Source organism: Molothrus ater, chromosome 5 (assembly GCF_012460135.2).
Source record: "Molothrus ater isolate BHLD 08-10-18 breed brown headed cowbird chromosome 5, BPBGC_Mater_1.1, whole genome shotgun sequence".
NCBI classification, from domain to species: domain Eukaryota; kingdom Metazoa; phylum Chordata; class Aves; order Passeriformes; family Icteridae; genus Molothrus; species Molothrus ater.
Window position 1 is genome coordinate 24,313,518 of NC_050482.2, and position 20,104 is coordinate 24,333,621.

The window sequence follows — 20,104 nt, forward strand, 5'->3', positions numbered from 1 at the left end:
GGTGCTGTGCACTCAATGGGGTGGATTTAAGTGCAATGATACCTTCAACACATGGCAAACAACACACTGACAGAGCTGCAGAACCACACTCAGCTAAAAATTAATCACTGAAGTAATTTTTGTAGAGACAAAGGGGAAAGAGTCCCTTATAATTGTTCTTGTTAATAACAGTGAAAGCTTCAGTGAAGTACAGCACAGTCCTTTTCCCATGCCCTGCACCGGTTAGGGGGCATGAGTGGGGTGACATATTTGCAGCAGGATTAGGTTCTTCCAAGGAGTGGGTGTGGTGGAAACAGCAGTGCTGTGGAAACAGTGTCAGACGTGGGTTTGCTCACACTGTGAGCCCCATACATTTAACTAATGGAATGCATGTTTTCATTTCTCAGCGCTAAAGAATAGTTGACTGAACAAACCAGTTCTAAAGAAGATAGGGCTGAAAGACATTCCTGCTGAAGTGCACCAGGCAGAGCAATAAGGGGTACAACTTTCTTCTCAAGCTCCTGCTCTTTCTAATAACTGTGCTTTTAAGAAGCAGGGCACTAAAAGCAAGCTATTCCCAAAAGCAGGGTTGGATTTTCATCCCCACAAAGTAAATATTTCATTGTCCTGAATTCTGGTACTTCTCTCTCCATTTCAACACCTCCTTCCTCCCGGCTCATTAGAAATCATATAGGGTTCATTTAAGTAAATACCATATGAGTCACCTGGGCAGTTAAGGGTCTGCTTGAAGAGAAGCAGAAACAAATCTCTCCACATTCTTAAAAACTTGAAGTCTAAAGTGAAACAAAAACACCCAAAAGTGAATATGAAGGACTTGCATTGTTCATAAATATGGAAGAAGTAGAAATAAGGAGAGTATTGGAAGAGTGAATGGATGGCTGGGTAGACTGGCAGCAAATCTGAAATAATTTCCTTCTTCAAATTCCCACAGGATGACAGTAGGTGTGATTATACAACAAACAGTTTCTTAGACTTGACATCCACCCACAAACAAAACATTCAGAAACATAAATATGGTCATGTTTATGTTCTGACCACCCCAAATATTGCAAATCAACCCTTCTGAAGGGCATAAATACTCATTGGTGGCTACAGCCTCTGTGTATTGGTGTGTGGGGCAATAAACTTCCTAAGCAATTTATGTGGTATGTGGAGAATCAAGACCCCAGAGTACCTAAGGAAACGCTTACAGAAGAGTTAAGGATCAGCTGACAAGAGGCTGTTAAGGAGTAGGAGTGTCCTGGCTGTGAGTAGCTGCTGCTGAAGCCTGTGTGCAGGTCCTCAGCAAGACCCATGGACTCTTCTTCCCACATGCCCCAGGGCTGGAGGACAAATGTGCCTGTGTTATAACACCAATATCAATAAGAAGTAAAATCAAGTTACTGTGTGAATGCTTTAGCTGCAGATGCAAAGTTAGAGGATTTGTTTTCATAAGTGTCCTTTAGGGACAAAACATCTGCCTCCCATAGAGCTTTCTGGTAAATACAAGTGCTGTGCCCCTGGCAACACTGAACCTATGATGTATGGGTTCAACCTGTATACTACCCAGAATGAGCATGAGGGGTTGTTAATTAACATCCCCAGCTGCTCTGTGCATGGGTCTGATGCAGCAGACACTCCCCACCATGGTGATGCTGCCTCATCCCAGTGCCCTGCAGGATCCTCTGTGGGAGCACCTTGGGAAGTGGCCCTGCTGAGCAGCTGCACCAGGCAGGAGTGTGCTGGCACACCACAAAGCAGCTATGACCTCCAAAAGTAAGCAGGCCTGAAGGGTATGAGAAATAGTGCTGGAGACAGACAGACAGACAGACAGACATATACAATGAATAGAATGTGACAGCTGCTGAAAAACTGGAACTACAAAGATAACAGTTGCAAAATTTCACTTCTTCAGTAAAATAAAAGAGCAAAGCAACTTTTTTTTGTCAGCTGGCATTCCTGCAAACTCTAGAAAACTTTTTCTCCATGTTAAGCTTGATTTTAACTCTATATGGAGTATTTACATGTAGAAAACTGTGCGATCCACCAGGATGCATGAAATAACACTAAATAAAACATCAGAAGTCATGCCCTTCCTCAGAGCTAGCAGCACCTCATGGGTCTCAGGTCTCTCATCACTTGTTTTAACTGGAAATCAACTGCAGGTCTCCTGTTCTCCCCTCAAACACAAATTTCTGAAGGCATGTCCTCAATCTGACTCCATTAAATACTTCAGGATGCAATCTGCATAAGGACCCAGGCATTAAAGCCTTACTGTGTTGAAACCTAATTCAGCTGGAAATCCTCACTCTGGAAATGTGGTGGGCAAATACCCGCAGGAGAATCATCAGAAAGGCCTGTCCAGGAAGAAGAGATAATGGGTGCAAAAGTACAGCCTGGTGTGAGTGGAGCAATTGTTTCTGGGAGCATGACAGCCTGTAGGAGCAGTGTTGGGCAGGCTGGGCTTCAGCAGCACAGCCATGTGAGAAGCTACAGCAAGGAACTTCCTTGTGAGTGCTTCAGGAAATATGTTTTATATCATTTAACCCTTCACACCTCTACAAGGCATGACAGCCAGATTTAAGATACTGAAAGAAACAAGGGGTTCCCCTTTGCTTCTGCTCAGTGTGATCCCTGACCACCCTGCAGGTCATTCCAGCACAGCCTGCATGGAGCAGAGAGCAGAGTCTTAGGACTCTGTGTGTGCCATGTGGTGGTGCTTTAGTGAAGTTCCCACACTGGAAAAGCACTTATTTTCTATTAAATTGGGAAACTTAGGGTTAAGGAATGAAGGAGAGTGTTGGAAAATTTTCAGGAGGAAGCATGCCTCCGGTAGAACTCCATTCTCCTTTTGTTGGCGAAGCCTCTCCTGGAGACAGTGAATATCTAGGTGTTGCTGTAGGAGAGCCTCCCAGGAAAGGAAAGGCAACTTTTTTTCCATTCTGAAGCTTTAGGTGAATGGCAAAGAACAAAAGGCTCCCTTTGTTCTGCTGGGAAAGGCAGGGTGGCATATGCAATTTCTCTTTCCTGCTGGGAAAGGGCTGCTGAAAACTTCATTTTGTTCTGAATGTGGGAACTTTTGAGGCATAATGTGCAGTTCTTTGCCAAGGCTTTGGGACAAGTGCTGTGAGCTGAAGCATGCAAACAGGCTGGCAACTCTCATGACCTTACAGAGAATGGAGGGCTAGGATTATTTGGCATTGATCCATGTATCAGGGACTTCCAAATGTGAACTAAATGTGTAATTTTAACAATGAACTAACAATGCACCTCGCTAGCAGAAGGGCAAGTTATATGCTCATGTAATAAATGTCTCTTGCATTTTGCTGATGGCTGCAGAATGATATTTTCTATACCATTAGTGACTGCTCAGCTATAAGAATTATCCCTCATATTTTCACTGGGACAATGAGACTGCTTGTTACCAAGCATTCAGATTACTTCTCAGTCCATGCCTTCCCAAGGACAGCTGGAGATGGAACACAGAAATTCTGGTGGGCAACCACATCCCAAAGGGCAAAAGGCTGAGAACAAAAAGATGACTATGAGAGAGATAAGGAAGCCCCTTCCAATACAGAAATGTATACTTGGCTGTATAGGAAAATTTTCCAGTGCAGACATACCTTACTGGTAAAAGCATCCTTCATCCTGTACAGCTATGCTTCAGAAGACAGCTGTATAACATACCTGTCCTCTAAACTAATTACAAGCAGCTGCACATGCAATTCACTGCACAGCTGCCTTGATCTGAATGGGGGATCTGAATTTTTTCATACTCGCAAGCAACAATCACTCTGCAGAACTGAACCAGCTGTAATAAAGAAATAAAAGTTTAAAGGAATAGATAGATATGAAAATGTTGAAGAGAGGACAGAAGTGGTGACAAGAGGTCAGTTATCAAATGGCAGCTTGCCAAGCAAGCCTCAGCTCTGCAGGCAGTGTGTGACTGGCAGAGCTCAGGTAAGAAATGAATGCAACACGTGGACTCAACACCACTCTGTTAGGCTTGGTTTGTTAAGGGTGTAATGTGGCAGGGAAGAAAGGGTCTGTTCTGACCAAGGCAAAGTGCTAAAAAATTGCTGCCTCTAGAAAATTTCAGAGCATGAAATGCGCAAAGAAAAGAGAGTTGGGCCTGCTTTGTATGCTGACTCTAAATAAATGGCACTTGGGCTACCATGGAATAACATATTTGAAAGGGAAGCCATCGAAAAATTGAATTCTGAGTCCTCCTTGTGTTTGCAAAATCAAGGCCATTTTTCTTCTAGCATGAATATTTCAGTGTCTTTTAACAGTGACAGCTGTAAAACTTAAGGCATTGTTATGTTTAACTGTCTGGCTGTCCCAGAGTCTCTCCAACTATTTTAAAGTCCCTCATGTAGTCACTGCAACAACAGCTTTATACTATCCACACAATCACCATCTTTCTAAGACAAAAACCACCTTTCTCAGATGGGAAACTATCTGGGACCAAATCAAATCTTTACAGCAACAAGATGGAAACAGCTTTACTGTGGGGACAGGATGGGGAATTGCACAATTAGGGTTTGACAGCTAACAGCTAAAAGGGGCTGCTTGGGCACCTTGGTTGGCCCACTCCTTTGTGGGTGTGTCAAGGAGCAGGTCATCCAAGGTGACTGGGGATCAAACCAAATTTTTCAGTCTCTGGGGCTAGTAGCCCCCCTCAAGGATGGATGGATGGATGGATAAAGGCAGGAGAGGCTGCATGGCCCCTCCCAGTATGGCAGGCTGATCTGCAGTCAGTCTCCCACTGCCGCCTGATACAACGAGCGACTCATTGGTAAGATTGTCATCAAGTGTTACTTGAATTAGTCTGCCACAGTCACAGGATTTCCAAAGGAATGAATACTGTTATGGAAAACATTGTGTATGTTTGGAAACTGAAGAACTATCTGATGTATAACTGTCAAAGAAGAGATGGTCAATATGTATTACTCACATATCAGTGTTGTTGGTAAGGATAGACATCAAAAGTACAAAGGAGTTAAAATTCTGCAGTTCATTCCATCAGTTTTCATTTCTACCTTTACAGTGAGCAATCACATTTTAGTGTTACTGTATGCAGACAATATAGTTCATTTTTCAGACAAATACTCCACAGCTGTAACGGATGCAAGATGCTGTGCAGTGGCAGGAACATTGGCAAGAGACTCAGAAGCCCTAGGTTTACATGTTTGCTACCAGTCTGCCAGGGAAAAAACGCAATGTGCAGTGTCCACATGTTAACCATAATATGTGATGTAGAGCTTCAGAAAACAGTAGCTGAGAACACTGATTGTATTTTTTTATCTTCAGGTAGCAGTATCTTATCCTGACTCAAAATGCAAACTGTCTCAGAGAGGCAGGGATAAGGAGGCTGGAAACACTTCTGTTTGAGCCTGCTGTACCTACCCATTTCTAGAAGAGTTCTTGTGGGAGAGGCAGAGAAACCCTAAAAATGCAAAGTTTGCTGTGAATCATTGCATCCTTCCACCATCCATGCCACTCCCCTTTTCACAAAATCCATGGTTTGGTTTTTTTCTCAGCATACAATAACTAACATTTTAAAAGCATGCATGTACATACAGATATAGAACCAACGAAAATAAAGGCACAAAAATATCCAATAATCTCATTACCTGAGGAATCACTCCAAATGCTTTTCTCCATTGCTGCACGCTGACCGTGTTCCAGGAGACTCCATCAATCTGGATATCCCCTTCTGTATTCAGCAGTCTTAAAAATGCAAAAAGTAAAGTGCTTTTTCCTGAACCTGTTCTTCCTAAAAGGCCCACCTGCAATGCAAATCATACAAGCAAGCATTTAATACTCTTCACATATTAATCACAGACTAAGGCAAAAGCCTTTAAAGGTCTCAGAACTGAAGAACAGTCCAGATGGATCTCAATGGGATAGCAAACATCATTTATGTGGGAATGATAAAAGCCTACAGCAAAGGAGGAATCAAACACTGGGGAGACTATTCTTTGTTTTTTTAGAATTAACTAGATGAAAAATATTTTAGCCTACCCTTAGCTAAAGGACAGAAATTTGCTTGTCTATTATCTTGCACTGATCAGCCCAGCTCTTTGGGCCTTTTCCCTTCACTTTGCCAGGAAGCCATCATCAGCAAAATCACATCCAGAAACCAAAAATAAGTAGGGAGTGCATTTGGATCACCCTAGTAAACTACTCCATTCTCATATGATTGAAAATAAAGGGTCTAACTCTGATTAGTGGGGTAGTTTGGGGCAGAGGCAGTGGTTACAGGAGATATCATCCCATTGGACACCTCTAAGCATCTGTGCAAGCCTTCAACCTGCCCAGTTGATGCTGATTTTTCTTATCTCTAGGGTGTAAAGAAACATAGTTTTAAAACATAGTTTTAAAACAGGTTTTAGGGTTTTTTTAAAGTTGTGTTTCCCTTGTAGGGGAGCTGACCTATTGCCAGAAAAAGCAAATATTTACAGTAACCACCAACAAACTCCAAGATGCTGCTTACATCTGGGTTTACACAGCTAACATTGTCCTGTCTGAGTGTGGGCTGCTTTTGTAGTGTGACCATACTGAAGAATGGCTGAAGGCTTGTAGTGAATGGAGCTACCTCTGGCTGGTGACTGCCATCAGCAGTACTCCTCAGGGCTCAATCCTAGGGACAGTTCTCTTCCATGTATTCAGCAATGATCTGGATGCAGGAGTCAAATGCACCATGAGCAAAGCTGCTGATGACACCAAACTGGGAAATGCTGTTGACTCTCTTGAGGACTCGAGGCCTCGCAGAGAAATCTGATAGTTTGAAACACTGAGCAGTATTTAACTGCAATTGAACAATCCAAATGTCAGATTCTGCACCTGGGATGGGGCAATGCCAGGCACAAGTATAAACTGGGAGAGGAGTGCTGCAGAGCAGCCCTGCAGAGAGGGATCTGAGGGGCTGCTGCCAGCAGCATCAACGTGAGTCAGCTCTGTGTGCCCAGGCAGCCAAGAGGGCAAAGCCCATCCTGGGCTGATCAAACACAGCATCAGCACCAGCTGGGCAGAAGGGGTGATTATCCCACTCTATTCAGCTTTGGAGCAGCCTCAATGGGAGTGCTGTGTGCAGTTCTGGGCTCTGCAGTTTAAGGAGGATGTGGAGGTGAGTGAATGCACTCAGAGGAGGGCAACAAAGCTGGTGAAAGGGCGGAAAGGAATGTCCTGTGATGAGTGAACAGGAATATGGGCTTGTCTAGTTTGGAGAGGAGGCTGAGGGGCAGCTGATCTCTTTTCCCTGGGATCCAGTGAGAGAACATGTGGAAAGGGTTTAAAGCTGCACCAGAGAGGGTAAGAATGGACATTAGGAAGCATTTCTTTACTAGAGACGGTGGTGAAACACTGGAACAGACTTCCTAGAGAGGTGATTGATGCTCCAAGCCTGTAAGTCTTAAAGGGCTTGATGATACGCTTTAACTTCTGGACAGCTATTAAGTGGTAAGGCAGTGGGACTAGATGATTATTCCATTCCATTCCATTCCATCCCTCGGCAGAGGAGAACTCCTGTTTCCTTCTTGGTGTACTACCTATGCAGTAGAGACAAATTCTTTCCAGTTTAAGGAGCATCTGACTCCAGGGTTGATCACAAAACTTGAATCACAGCCCTTGAGAAAAGGATTTTTGTTTTTACTGCTCTCCCCCCCTCTCTGTACAGTACAAAAGTGTCTTTCATTTTCCTTACTCTATTGCTTCAAGGGATCTTCCAGGAAGAAAATCTACCAGAAAATCTTCCAGGCGTCACAGGTATCTCAAAGGCAAAATGCCTTCAGGATGGTGCTACAGGAAGTCAGAACTCTGGGTTCAAAATTTTGGTGCCCTCAAACGTAGTAGATGAAACATTCAGTTCATGTAAACCAAGACAAAGCTACCAAACCTGGCAAAGACTGGTGCTATCCAAATTAGGAGTGAATATGTGCCTAATGTCAAGGCCAGGGAGCTGTCACTGAACCTGTTTTTACATGGGACAGTTAAAATCTCCTCTTCCTCTGCATGCCTTCAGCTCAGGATATCACAAGCCTTTCTTCCCATCCCACCAAGGATGAGCCTTTAGCATGAACTTGAAGCAAAGTGTTAAACTTCTACCTAAGTGCTGTCCTGAAGCTAAAGCCCTTTCTTAAACACAGCCCCAAACACACGTGAGGATTAGAGAGGTTTGTCAATCCTGTAAGAATAGAGCTGTTTATGGTGTGCAGTACAATAATTCAGGGTGGCACAGAGCCCTCATGGAATGGGTGAGACGGCACCTCCACGCTCCGGCCGCTGGAGCCAGCGGTGCGTTACCCTTGGCACGGCACCCTGTATTCTTCTGTGCCCTGCCCCATCGGGTCAGCCTGTCCCCAGCACCTGCATTCACCAGCAAGCTTCCCTCTCCACAGCAGCAGAATTTCAGGCACCGGAATACAGCTTGGGAAACTGTTGCACATGTATTTTATCCTAAGTCATTTCTGTTCTTTGGTTAGTTTAGAAGATATTTTGTTTTGGAACAATTTCATTTAGGAAATCTGAGAGGACTCAAAATCCTCTGGTCATCAAATAGGTTTATGACAATTTTATACTTAAGCTTAATAGAAGTCAGAAAAAACCACAATAAAACAGTGTCTTACCCTCTGCCCTGAACTTATTGAAAAGGAAATGTTTTCTAGTACAGCAGGTCCACCTTCACCGTATTTGGCTGTAAGGTCTTTCACAGTCATTTGGCCCCCAGATGGCCAGTTCTTCTCTTCCTTCACATGCCTGTTTTCAATTACAAGGGCATCTGAAAACTGATTATTCTTCTGTGGTTTAATGCTTTTTGTCTCTTCTGTTGGCATGTCAATGAATTTAAATATTCGTCCGACAGACCGCATCTGCAAATCAAAACAAACAGTATTCTAATTGTAATTCATACTAAACTATCAAAACAAATGAAATTAAATTGCTCCTAATTCCTAGCCAGGACAGTGAATCTTTTGTGTAAGCTACTATCATGAGTAACCCAAAACTTTATTGTACCATGATATAATCTTCAAAGATAGGCTGCTTCTCATCTAAAGCTCTAGAATCCGTTGCACTTGTACAACTGACTTTGGTCCAACATGTGATTCCTCTTGCTTCCTTTGTAAATGGACATAGTAGCTCCTTGTACCTTAAAAATTGTATTTTGAAATGTGATGACTTTTATCTAGGAAAACAAAGTATAATCATGAAAACAACATGGGTCACTTAAACTCTTTCCAATAGGAAGGTTTGGCGTTGCCCAAAACCTGAGGTTCTTTGAATAATGACTAATCTCCAAAGATCAGTAGACTGCATGGGATTTGAAAAGTGCAAAGCTGCAGCATTAAGTAAAAAAGGAACAATCATTAAACAGTAACATTTGAATACTTATGAGTAATTGTAGTCTAAAAAAATTCTAGGAAGTTCCATGATAATGAATTTTTTATCAGTAATTATATATATTAGGTGAAATAATAAAGTCTTGTAGTTCATGAACTTTAGACTGAAATTGCTAGTAGCAGTCTTGGAGCATTTTCAGAGGAACATGGGACTAGAAAGGATCCTCTTGATCTTTTTATTAAATGGGTCAAGGGTCAATGAATAATTAATCTCCTTCACTATAACTTCACTGCTCAGGTGGTCAGAAAACATATTTTTTACTTTATGGACAAGTTTGCTGTTATAACTTTTTAAATTTTAAAATCTAAAGAGCTCCTTTTGCTAGCTGCTTTCCCCATTCATTTATGGAGGGACACCTTAGATCCTATCACCCTTTGTTCTCCAGGACTAAAGAAAATCCAGGTTTAATCCTCTTAATATATGTTCTCCAAATTCCCCAGTTCAAATCAAGCTTTCCTGTCTGACCAGAATGCACACAGCATTTTGGATGATATTTTACCAGGACATTATACAAAGGCATTGTTGCTTCCCTATCTATACTAAGAATATTTGCATTAACACATGCTAGGATCATACACTATTTTCTTCAGTCACATCTTACCATCAGCCTTTGAGTGAGGGGTGGTCAGCCAAGTTTTCCTCCATTTTAGCCATTTCTAACCAAGATCCTCACTTACAACTGAGGTTATTCTTTGCAGTCCCTAAGTCCAAGCCTTTGCACTTTTGTTACTGAAACCTATTTAATATCTGCCATTTGAGGTCACCTAATATATTTAAAGTCCCAGGATCCTTTGTACCCACACTGCCTTTCAGCTTTGTGTCATTGGTGGATTTCTTCAACACTCTTTTACTTTGTTGAGAGCATTTTAAAAAGATTAAAATGAGCTCAGTCAGCAATCTAATCTTTGTTGAGTAGCCTCCCTACAGGTTAATACTTACAGCCTAATGACATTTCCTTTCTGACCAACTCATTAACTAGTTTACAGTTCTTGTAATAATCCTGATAACCTTCATTTATATAATTCCTGAAACAGAGCTATAATCAATGCTTTCCTGAAGGCAAATGAGATCTATTACATTACTTGTGTCTGGAAAATAAATCATCAGTCACAGTTATGAGGTCAGTGTGATGCAACCCTAATGTCAGCAAACCTAAGTAATTCTAATGTATAAGCATCGCATTTTTAATTAATTCTTAAAAATAGTTTCTAAAGACTGTTGCTATCACACTAACAAAACACCACTGCCTGCTTGTTTATTTATTTGAGGTGGCCATTATAAGATTTCTAGCTTCCCAGCCAGTTCTTCCTCAATACTTGGATGTGAGGTCTGCTCTACCTGGTATGGATGGCATTGTTCCAGTCTGGTTGCACATGTTTTAGGGAAATGTCCAGCTGCAGAACCAAATCACCCCTAGCTGAAGATTCTGATTTTGGATGGACTGACTCACAGGTGGTCACAGGTGTGTGTCCCTCCACAAACTGTACAATTTAGGGAGACCAGGATTCTAGCTGGTTTGCATGTAATTTCTACCTCAGATATTATAAATCCCATTTCTACCTTCTGTTCCACTTTCAGGTCCACAGATTAAACACTGCCTTTTTAGTGAAAATTAAGATCAAGTATTTATCCAGCTTTTGAGCCATTTGCAAGCCTAACTCTGATTTTGTCAAGTTTCTCTTCTCTATCTGCTTCTTGACCTCCAACACACAGCTTCTTTGGGTTAACATTAAAGTCCATTCTGTAAAGGCTGTACTTCCTAACATACTGTCAGAGAATGTTGTTCATGCTGGCAGCCTTAGAGTCTTCAAAATGTCCTATTTTTCTCCTGTTCAGGAAAAAAGTTTCAGCTCCTTACTTGAAGAAGATGTGACTTCCCTTTACATTCAGGTACCTAAGTGCCCCAGTCCTACTAATGAATTAATTAGATTCCTTGTTTTACAAAAGCTTGTTCCTGTAAACAACATTTGTTCTCTAATAGATTTCTGTTTAGTGGTATCATGGAAAACCCTTTGTACATCTTTGTTTTACTGCTTTTATATTCTTTCTGAAAAGTGCTTCTCCTTGACGTATGCAATACAATTTCTTTTTGCTCTTCAATCCCAATGGAAGTGCTGTTAGGCAGATTTTCTATGTGGAAGCTAATGCAAGGGAATACTGGGATCATAGTTTATAGCTCAGCATCTTGAAAAACAATTGTGACAGAAGTTCTAAAAAGCATGCTAACACACAAGCCTATCAATTCTTATTTCCATCTCAACCACCGTGCAAGATGGAAAAGCATGATCATCATCATGTTCATATGTATATATGCCAGCTCTTTTTGGTGATACAAACAGGAAGAATCAGGCTGACAATTTTCAATCAGGCTTGAATCAGGCTGACGATTTTCTCCCTGTCTGACTGACAATAGTAAATCCTGCAATGACCATGCAGTTATTTTAATTGGTGTTTGATGGTACCTTTGTCTTCAGAAATTTTAGCTTTATAGAAATGCAGTCCTTTTAGAAATGCAGGTCTTTCCTGGCTTCATCAAGAGCGGTGAATATTTGTACAGGCAGAGATTCCACATAACTGCCCAAGGGGCCATTCCACTATACACTGTTTAATGTCTGCTGGGAAGCCAGCTGGGTGAAAAGCCTTTCTCTACAAAAGAAAATTTCATCCCAGTGTCCTAGCTCCCCTGACAAATTTATCAGTTATTTATTTTAGACAGTTTAATAATTTTAAATCAATTCTGAAATCCTTGTTCTATAGCTTGAACTATGATTTAAATCTGGGCAGAATGTAGCATGTCAGGAACATTTGATAAAAATATCCATTCTTCCTTTCACAGGTAGAAATGTTCTGTCATTCATAATGACAGGTATAGGATAGGAGACAGCAAGTTTCTTATCTATTATTCCCATCAGTACTGTGCCAGCTATCTTCATGTTCTTTAACTAGTACTTTTGAATAAAGGGGTATATTTACTATTTTCATCTCTAAGTCTATAGCATAGTACACTATTTTAGCCTTGCCTAATTGTATTTTACTGAGATTTTAATAACACTGCACATTCTTTTATTTCCTCATTAACATCACTTAAACTCTTCTTAACTTTGAAGAAGAATTCATAATTATATAATTCATATTTCCAGAAGATGGAAGAAGTAGTTCTTTTACAAGTAAGCTAATAGAATTAATTTAATCAGGCTCTGTGTTTTCTTCTACTAAAAAGAGAGTAGTCACCCTTTTCAGACCAGACACACATGGTATTCAATGGCTGAGTTGCCAGACATCACCTCCTCACCAACACTGCTTGGAAGGTGCACTGTGCAACTGGGGGATCTGTGAGAGATTGGTCCAAATGGTTCATGTTGGAAAAAAATCTTGTGCATTAAGTCACTGCCAAAACTGGTTCTGTAGGCAGAACATATGGTTTTACTGAGGTTCCACATCATTTGCTATTACATATTGTGTGCACTTATAGGATGTGTGCTTCTCTTCTGAACTGCAAAAGTGAAATACCTAGCTCATTTAAAACTTTTACTGATTTTTTTTTTCTCTTTTTCACACTGCTGTGCAGGCAGGCAGAAAAGAGAATGTTCTAAAGATTTTTTCTTCATGATGTTGCTTTCCAGAAGACCAGCACCTCACTTTGAGGACTACCATTCTGACGCAGATTTTACTCTACTTAAACTTGTGTTTAAGTGTTCTCAGATTTTCTGCCTACAGTAGTATAAACCATATTAAGATCATGTCATAGATTAAAAAAAAAAGTCAATAAAAATAATCTGTAAGGGCACCATTCTTTTTTACAGCTGTACTTTTAAATTTGGTCCTTTTCTTTACCCTGTATTACTTTAATTCTTCAGCATCCTTGTAGAGGGTGAGGCGCAGTGACGTTTAGAAAGTTGGGTTTTAATGTCTCCTTGGGAGATTCTTTTTGTATCTCCTTATATAAGTAATCTTGGCAACAGTAAAAGCACGACATTTTCTCTTTCCCTAATAAAAGGAACTTTCCTCCACAGTTGAAGCAGTGCTGCTGCAGGATATACATCAGTGAAAGAAGAGGTTAGAAAGCATTAAAATAGCCCACTGGAACTATCTAAAGCTAGTGGTGCTATGAAAGCACCACTTACCGAAGAAAAAATATTTTCTATTTCCTTATGAAGGAAAAAAATTCAAAACACTACAAGACTGCCTAGAAGGAGAGGAAGAAAAAGACTGTAAACCAACTAAAGAGATATTAGCAGAAATGATCAAAGTGAAACAATAAATCTAGCCTAATTTGTAGCGTTAAATGAAGCAATGGATAGCTGTCAGAGTGACCATGTATGTTTGGAGGGAGGAAGGGGGGTATGCAGGGTTGTTTTTTTTTAAATAAAGGCAGAGCAGACAAGGTATCAGGGCTGTAGAGAACGAAATGCCAAAACCATTAAACCATTATGGGGTATTAGGAGACAATAGGGATTTTTAATTTGAAGCCAAACATGTACAACAAAAATTGCTTCAAAGACAGTATCTGTGTATGTAGAAATAAAACAACCAGACTCAATCTGTGTGCCAGTGTCATGGAAAGCTCAAGATGGAGATTGTGCGGAATAAAGTCAAATTTGCCACCTATCCATCTGTTTGGCCAGCTACTCCTTTGGCTTTCAACCACTTGCAGAAAACTCCAGCTTATATGACAGCCAAAGACTGCTACCTACAAATGTGCTATTCACTCAGGCATGCTTGTCTGCAGGCTTGTAAACACAGACATCATAGCTGCTCAAGGAAGGGCAAGAGTGATGTCAACTAGAGTGGTGTGTGCATATCTGTAACTGGAGACGTCTGGAGACGTGTCAGTTCTAGTCAATCTGGTCCTGAGGGGAGCTTCAAACTACCTCTAGAGAGAAAAACAGAGTAACTAACTAAATAGGCTACTAAGGTAACCCTCTGCAGAACATCTTTAGCCAAATAATTGTAAAATACTTTGATGAGGGAAGTGCTAAATGCAGAGACTACAGAGTAAGAAATAATACATCTGTATCACCCTGTGAAGCAGTTTTATTATCTTGACACCATTAAGCTATTTATATCTGCTTGTGCACAGCAACAGCTTTTGAATGTCAAGAAAACCATCCTGCCAGCAATATCTATTAGTTTCCCCTCTGGGATACCTAAAACTTCATATCATGAGGGTGAGCAGTTATCCACTGGCAAATGATGTCCAGAGGATCCACTCTACAACCTGATGGACCTTAGAAGGCTATCAATAATACAATGTAACACATAACAAAACCAGTGCTCCAGCACAGTCCTTTGTCTCAATCAGAGCAAAGTACTCAGAAGTGTCTAGTGCAACCTGGGACTCCCTTTCCAAGGGACTCCTTTTCCAAGGGAAAGGGAGTTACTTTCTTATTGCTGCTAATAGGTGACATTTTAACACAACTGGACTTTTAATAAGGAGAAGTTCTTCTTTATTGAATCACTATTGTGTCCAGCACCCTCTGGGGAAGTTCTTCTTTATTGAAACACTATTGTGACCAGCACCCTCTGCATCCTACAGTAGGACTTCCTGTTGCTCCTGTGAAACACCTTCAGTTTGTATTAAGCCATGTAATACGCACACATTATTTGTATACAGATTTTTATACTTGAAGTGATCACTTGAAGTGATCATTCTGCCTTACAGGGGATGGAGTCTACAAATGAGAGCCAAGTGAATTAACATGGTTGTTGCTGTTGTGGTTGTCTTGGAGGGGGCTGACCTACTGGAGAGCAGCTTAGCAGAGAAGGACCTGGGAGTCTTGGTGGATGACAGTTTGTGAGCTGGCAGTGTGCCCTTGAGGCCAGGAGGGCCAGTGGTAACCTGGGGTGCATCGGGAGGAGTGTGGGCAGCAGGTGGTCCTGCCCCTCTGCTCGGCGCTAGTGAGGCGACATCTGGAGCGCTGGGTTGGGTTCTGGGCTCCTGAGCACAGGAGAGATAAAGAGCTACTGGAGAGGGCCCAGTGAGGGCCACAAAGATCATTTGGGGTCTGGAGCATCTCTTTTATGAGGAGGCACTGCAGCAGCTGGGCCTGTTTAGTCTAGAGACCACTGAGAGGGGATCACATTAATGCATAAATATCTCAAAGGTGGCTGTCAGCTGGATCCTGTCAGGCTCTTCTCAGTGATGCCCAGTGACAGAATGACGAGGAACAGCTATAAGCTACAACACAAAAAGTTTCACCTCAACATAAGGAAGAACTTTCTCACTTTGAGGATGAAAGGGCACTGGAACAGCATGGAGACCCTGGGGGGGAGGGGGCATTCCCTGGTCTAGGGAGACACAAGAAGCTTCCCTCAAAAAGCTGTTAGACCCCATCGGCTCTTTCCCCTGTTCCTATGTCTATATCTATGTTCCTGAGCCACACCTTCCCTATTCCCTGATTGGCCCTCAATTTGTACTGCCCTGAGACCAGGATCAGCCCCCAGGTCCCTGTAGAGAGACAAAGTTAGATTCTCTGGGTGTGGGTGCTGGGACTTGAACATCTCACTACATGGCTAAATAAAACATCTGTGGATGTTGTGCAAAGGTCCTTTTTGCTTCTTTACCCTGGACTATGCTAGCAGCAATTCTGACTGCAACAGAGCAGGCTGCCCAGAGAGGTTGTAGATTCTCTCTCTCTCTGGAGACATTCAAAACCCACCTGTGGAGAGTTCCTGTGTCACCTGCTCTAGGTGACCCTGCCTTGTCAGGAGAGTTGGACCAGAGGATCTCCAGAGGTCCCTCCCAACCCTAAAAATTCTGTGATTTACCAACATTGTATTTTATTTCATTTTTAATCATGTAACTGCTATTCAGCTAGTCCTGCAGTTACAGCAATGAAGCCCTCTCACAAAGCGCTTGCCCTTCAAGACAGGCTGTTCATAACAAAGCAAAGAAGGAGCTAGCATGAAATGTTTGGTGGGTGGGAATCACTGCTGAATGGCCATCAGCTTTCTCGACTATCAGCAGTCAGATGTGCAAACAAGAGCTTAGATGCTGTAAGTGGTTAATTCCTTGTTCTGAGGCTCTTATGATTTCTATCAGGGTGAATCTAGTTGAGTAATTATTTTTTAAAAAATTAACATTAGACTTGCAAATATTACTTCACTGTCACCATCTGCCCCAATTATATATTTTTAATATGGCAATTAATTTCAATTAATCAGGATTTAAGGGACTCTGAAATCTGCTGTAAAATTTTGTTTTCCAATACTGAAATGGTTGGGCTTGAGAAGCTGATTTAGGGTTCAGAGTGGGTAAGACAGGATTCTTTTTTCTCAGAATTTTTTTTTGTTTGTAAGACAACAGTATTTTGTTACACAAATTCTGTCTAAAATAAATCCTAGCATGAATGAAGTGGAAAGAGATCAGGAACTATTACATTTTAAAACAAAAGCTAAAATTTTCATACATTTCAATTAATGTATGATGAAAAGTGTAAGAACAAACATATTCTTCTATGAGCTTCCTGTCTGCTTCACATATCTCAACAAATAGGTGATGAGAAGCTAACCTTGTGAAATGGTCTCTTTTAAAGCCAGTCCTACCTATGAAAATTATGCATGACTGCAAAGTCTTATGTCAGAGGGCATTTTACATAAAACCAGAAAAAGACTGCCAGGGAAGTCAAGGACAGATTTTAAAACCACTATTGATAACAGGTGAAAGAAACTCAAAAACATCCTTTGTGATCTGCTATGCAAAACTGTTAAGTAGACCAAGGAAGATGTATTTTATATATATAAATACAGGAAATATAACAAAACAGCCCCAAGCCTTTTTGAGGTTTTCCTATCACTGCTACATCTGCAATCTGAATCCTCAAGTGCAAGTATTTGCTGTTGCCTATTCCAGGCCAGAAAAACTTCTGATCATGTAAAAACTTTGTTTGTGTCATCCCAAAACCAGTAGTTCGCTATCAAAGGCATGAGAGAAACTTTTCTGACATTTCTGCATAATATTCAACTCTGAAGATAATTCACTGCACAACCATAACCAACAAAATAAGGCAATTCCTCAAAAGAAAGCACAGCACTGTGCATTTTTTGCTTACCAAACTATCAACATCTATGCTTGAGTTTACTGCCCACTGCAAGGTTCCCATGATGTTCATAGCTAAAGTAAGAATAATTCCAGCTGTACCTGGTCCTTCACCTGTGGAGAGAAAAACGCATTCAATTTTTCTGTGCAAATAAAAAGCCATTAGAAAACAGAAAATTAGCATGTATATCTTAAGATGCAGGTTCATACTCTTGCCTCTTTTACTTCTTGGAGAAAACATGGATTTGTTAATCATAAGAAGGACTAAGAGCTAAATCGCAGTTTAACACCTGGCTTTGGTGCTGAATTCACTAGAAACCCCAATCTTGCTTGGCAGAAGAATCTTGGTACTTAAACTGTAAACAGAATCAGGTCTCTGCAATCTTGATTTGACTTTCCTGTTTTCAACACACATGAATCTGTGAAATTACTCTTATCTAACCAAAACATAGGACACAGCTAGCAACTCTAAAATTCAAAACGGCTTACATTTTCCCTTCTTTGACAAATAGAGGATGTTCTCCTTAGTGTTTCACAAAGATGCAGATGTAAATTTTATAGCTTTAACTGTTAGCTGTTTCAAGCATGGGATTTTCCAGGGATTTTCCTTTATGACTTCATACAATACAATATAAGCATTTAATCTACCACACTGTTGATTTTTCACCTCACTATGTGTGAATGGAATAGAGAATTTAAGCCAAATACCTTACTATGATTTCTTCATTCCTTATATAATTTTCTTCAATAAACCTCCTGTTTTCTTATAGATGTCTCATTACATAAGTAAATATAAAAGTAAGCAATAAAAGCAAAATATTCCTCATGAAAGCTGATAAATTAAGATAAGGAATCTAGTGTTGCTCCAAGGGTCTATTATTTATAACAGTAAAGGTTATAATAGTCCCAAGATGACACATTTTAATATTTTTTAAAAGTGTTTTAACTCCTTCTTAAGTAAAACATACAGGACAACTAACGCAAGAAATTATTTTCCTAAAAACCCCAAACTACTAAGAACACAGAGTGAGAAATGAGAAGGTCAACAGGGAGCATTGTTTCCCATGAATGGTAAGGGAACTAGAAGTCTCCTTAGTAAGAAAAGAACTGTAAGTGCCTATTTTCATACGGAAGTATGTGTGTCGTGTCTCCATTTGTAAGGAGAGTTAGAGCTCCTTCTACAAGAAATATAGAATAGCATTTCATAAATTGTACAATATTTGATAAATTGCAAGCTCTTATATAACTCCTTTTCAACACTGAAGTATGGCTGAAAGAAATTTGAATATTGTTAGATTTAAAAACCTCCTCCATAAAATCATCAAACTCTTGTTCATCAGTGACCATAGTACTGAAACTGCATACAGATCCTGCACACAAAGTTCAGTGTAAAACTTGGAGAGGTAGAACCATGTCCAAACATAACAAAAGCAAAATGAATAAAAAACTGTATTTGAAGTTATCTCTAGCTGAGTTTTTCCACATGAATGAATTATTAACATTTATGGGACATCATACTCCTAATTTTTTCTTGTCTGAGGCTGGCTACACCTGGCAAGTCATGGGCACCACTTCAAATACAAGTAAGGTATAGTGTGATTCTCATTCATATACTGTGTTTACTAGGAGTCGTGAGTAATTTTTCTGGGGATTTTGAATAGAATTTGCAAAACTTCACATAGGAAAATGGGCCAGTTGGTTGGGAATTAAAGAACTGGATGACGATTTCTCCTAATGTTATGGGCTTTAAAAGATTATTAACATTTTCATGTCTTAGCCATTTGCAAGTGAGAGGAACATTAACTTCTATTTACTAAAAATCTTTGAGCTATACAGGTGTGATCAACATCCATTGTTGGAACAGTAATGTGGGTTCAAACTCATGAGATTATTTTACAGCAATTGCTATCAACAAAATAAAAGTTTTGTCCCTTCAGTTATTATTTTCAGATTAATCCCTTTAATGAGTCCTCTACAATATCAGACTGCAGGCAATAATGGTGTTATTTCTATTTTAATTAAATTGTGTTTACTACTATGACATACTTAAATCAATGACTCCAGTGTATGCTAAATTCCACAACAGCTTATTTCTCTCAGAATTTTCTAAAGCTGAGCCATTAAAAAGAAGCAGCAGAGTTCCATTTCAGTTTTTGGGTAAAGTTACCATACCTGTAGTTATGATAGAGATAAATGCCACAGCAACAAAAAAGACAACAAAAATAATTTCTATCCTCATCTGGAACCAGCGCAGTGTTGACAGGTAGAGGAACCAGTTTGCCGTGTGTAGGTTCAGAGCTTTGTGAAATAAGGTCTCAAAATACGGCTGCCGCCCAAAAGCTCGCAGTGTCCATAGCCCTTTTAAGCTTGTAACAAGATGGGTGAAAATTGGACTCCGAGCTGCAAAGTGTTTAAATCAGAACAACATAAGCATGCATGAGGAAATGCCTTTGACATAATGCAAACACCCCGCCATGCTCTACATCACATCAGCGTAACCACTGCCAGTGTGCAATTCACATATGTTGTGAGACTACATGACTGAAATAATCCTAACAAAGGATATACAGCAACAGTCCTTGCAAGAATGGGTTGAAATTGCATTCAGTGTATTGACAGGAAGGGATCACAATAACTCTTCATATTTAACACATAACTATTTGTCTCATATCTACTTGGAAATGC

General features: G+C 40.4%; 1 protein-coding gene across 1 annotated transcript in view; it reads right to left on the reverse strand.

The window, feature by feature from the left end:
• The window catches only part of CFTR (CF transmembrane conductance regulator), an 88,018-nt gene that overhangs the window by 7,373 nt on the left and 60,541 nt on the right, over window positions 1-20,104 (reverse strand). Inside the window, 4 exon segments of the mRNA XM_036400189.2 lie at window positions 5,616-5,771; window positions 8,610-8,852; window positions 17,433-17,533; window positions 19,592-19,819. Of these exon segments, the coding sequence (XP_036256082.2) occupies window positions 5,616-5,771; window positions 8,610-8,852; window positions 17,433-17,533; window positions 19,592-19,819 (728 nt within the window).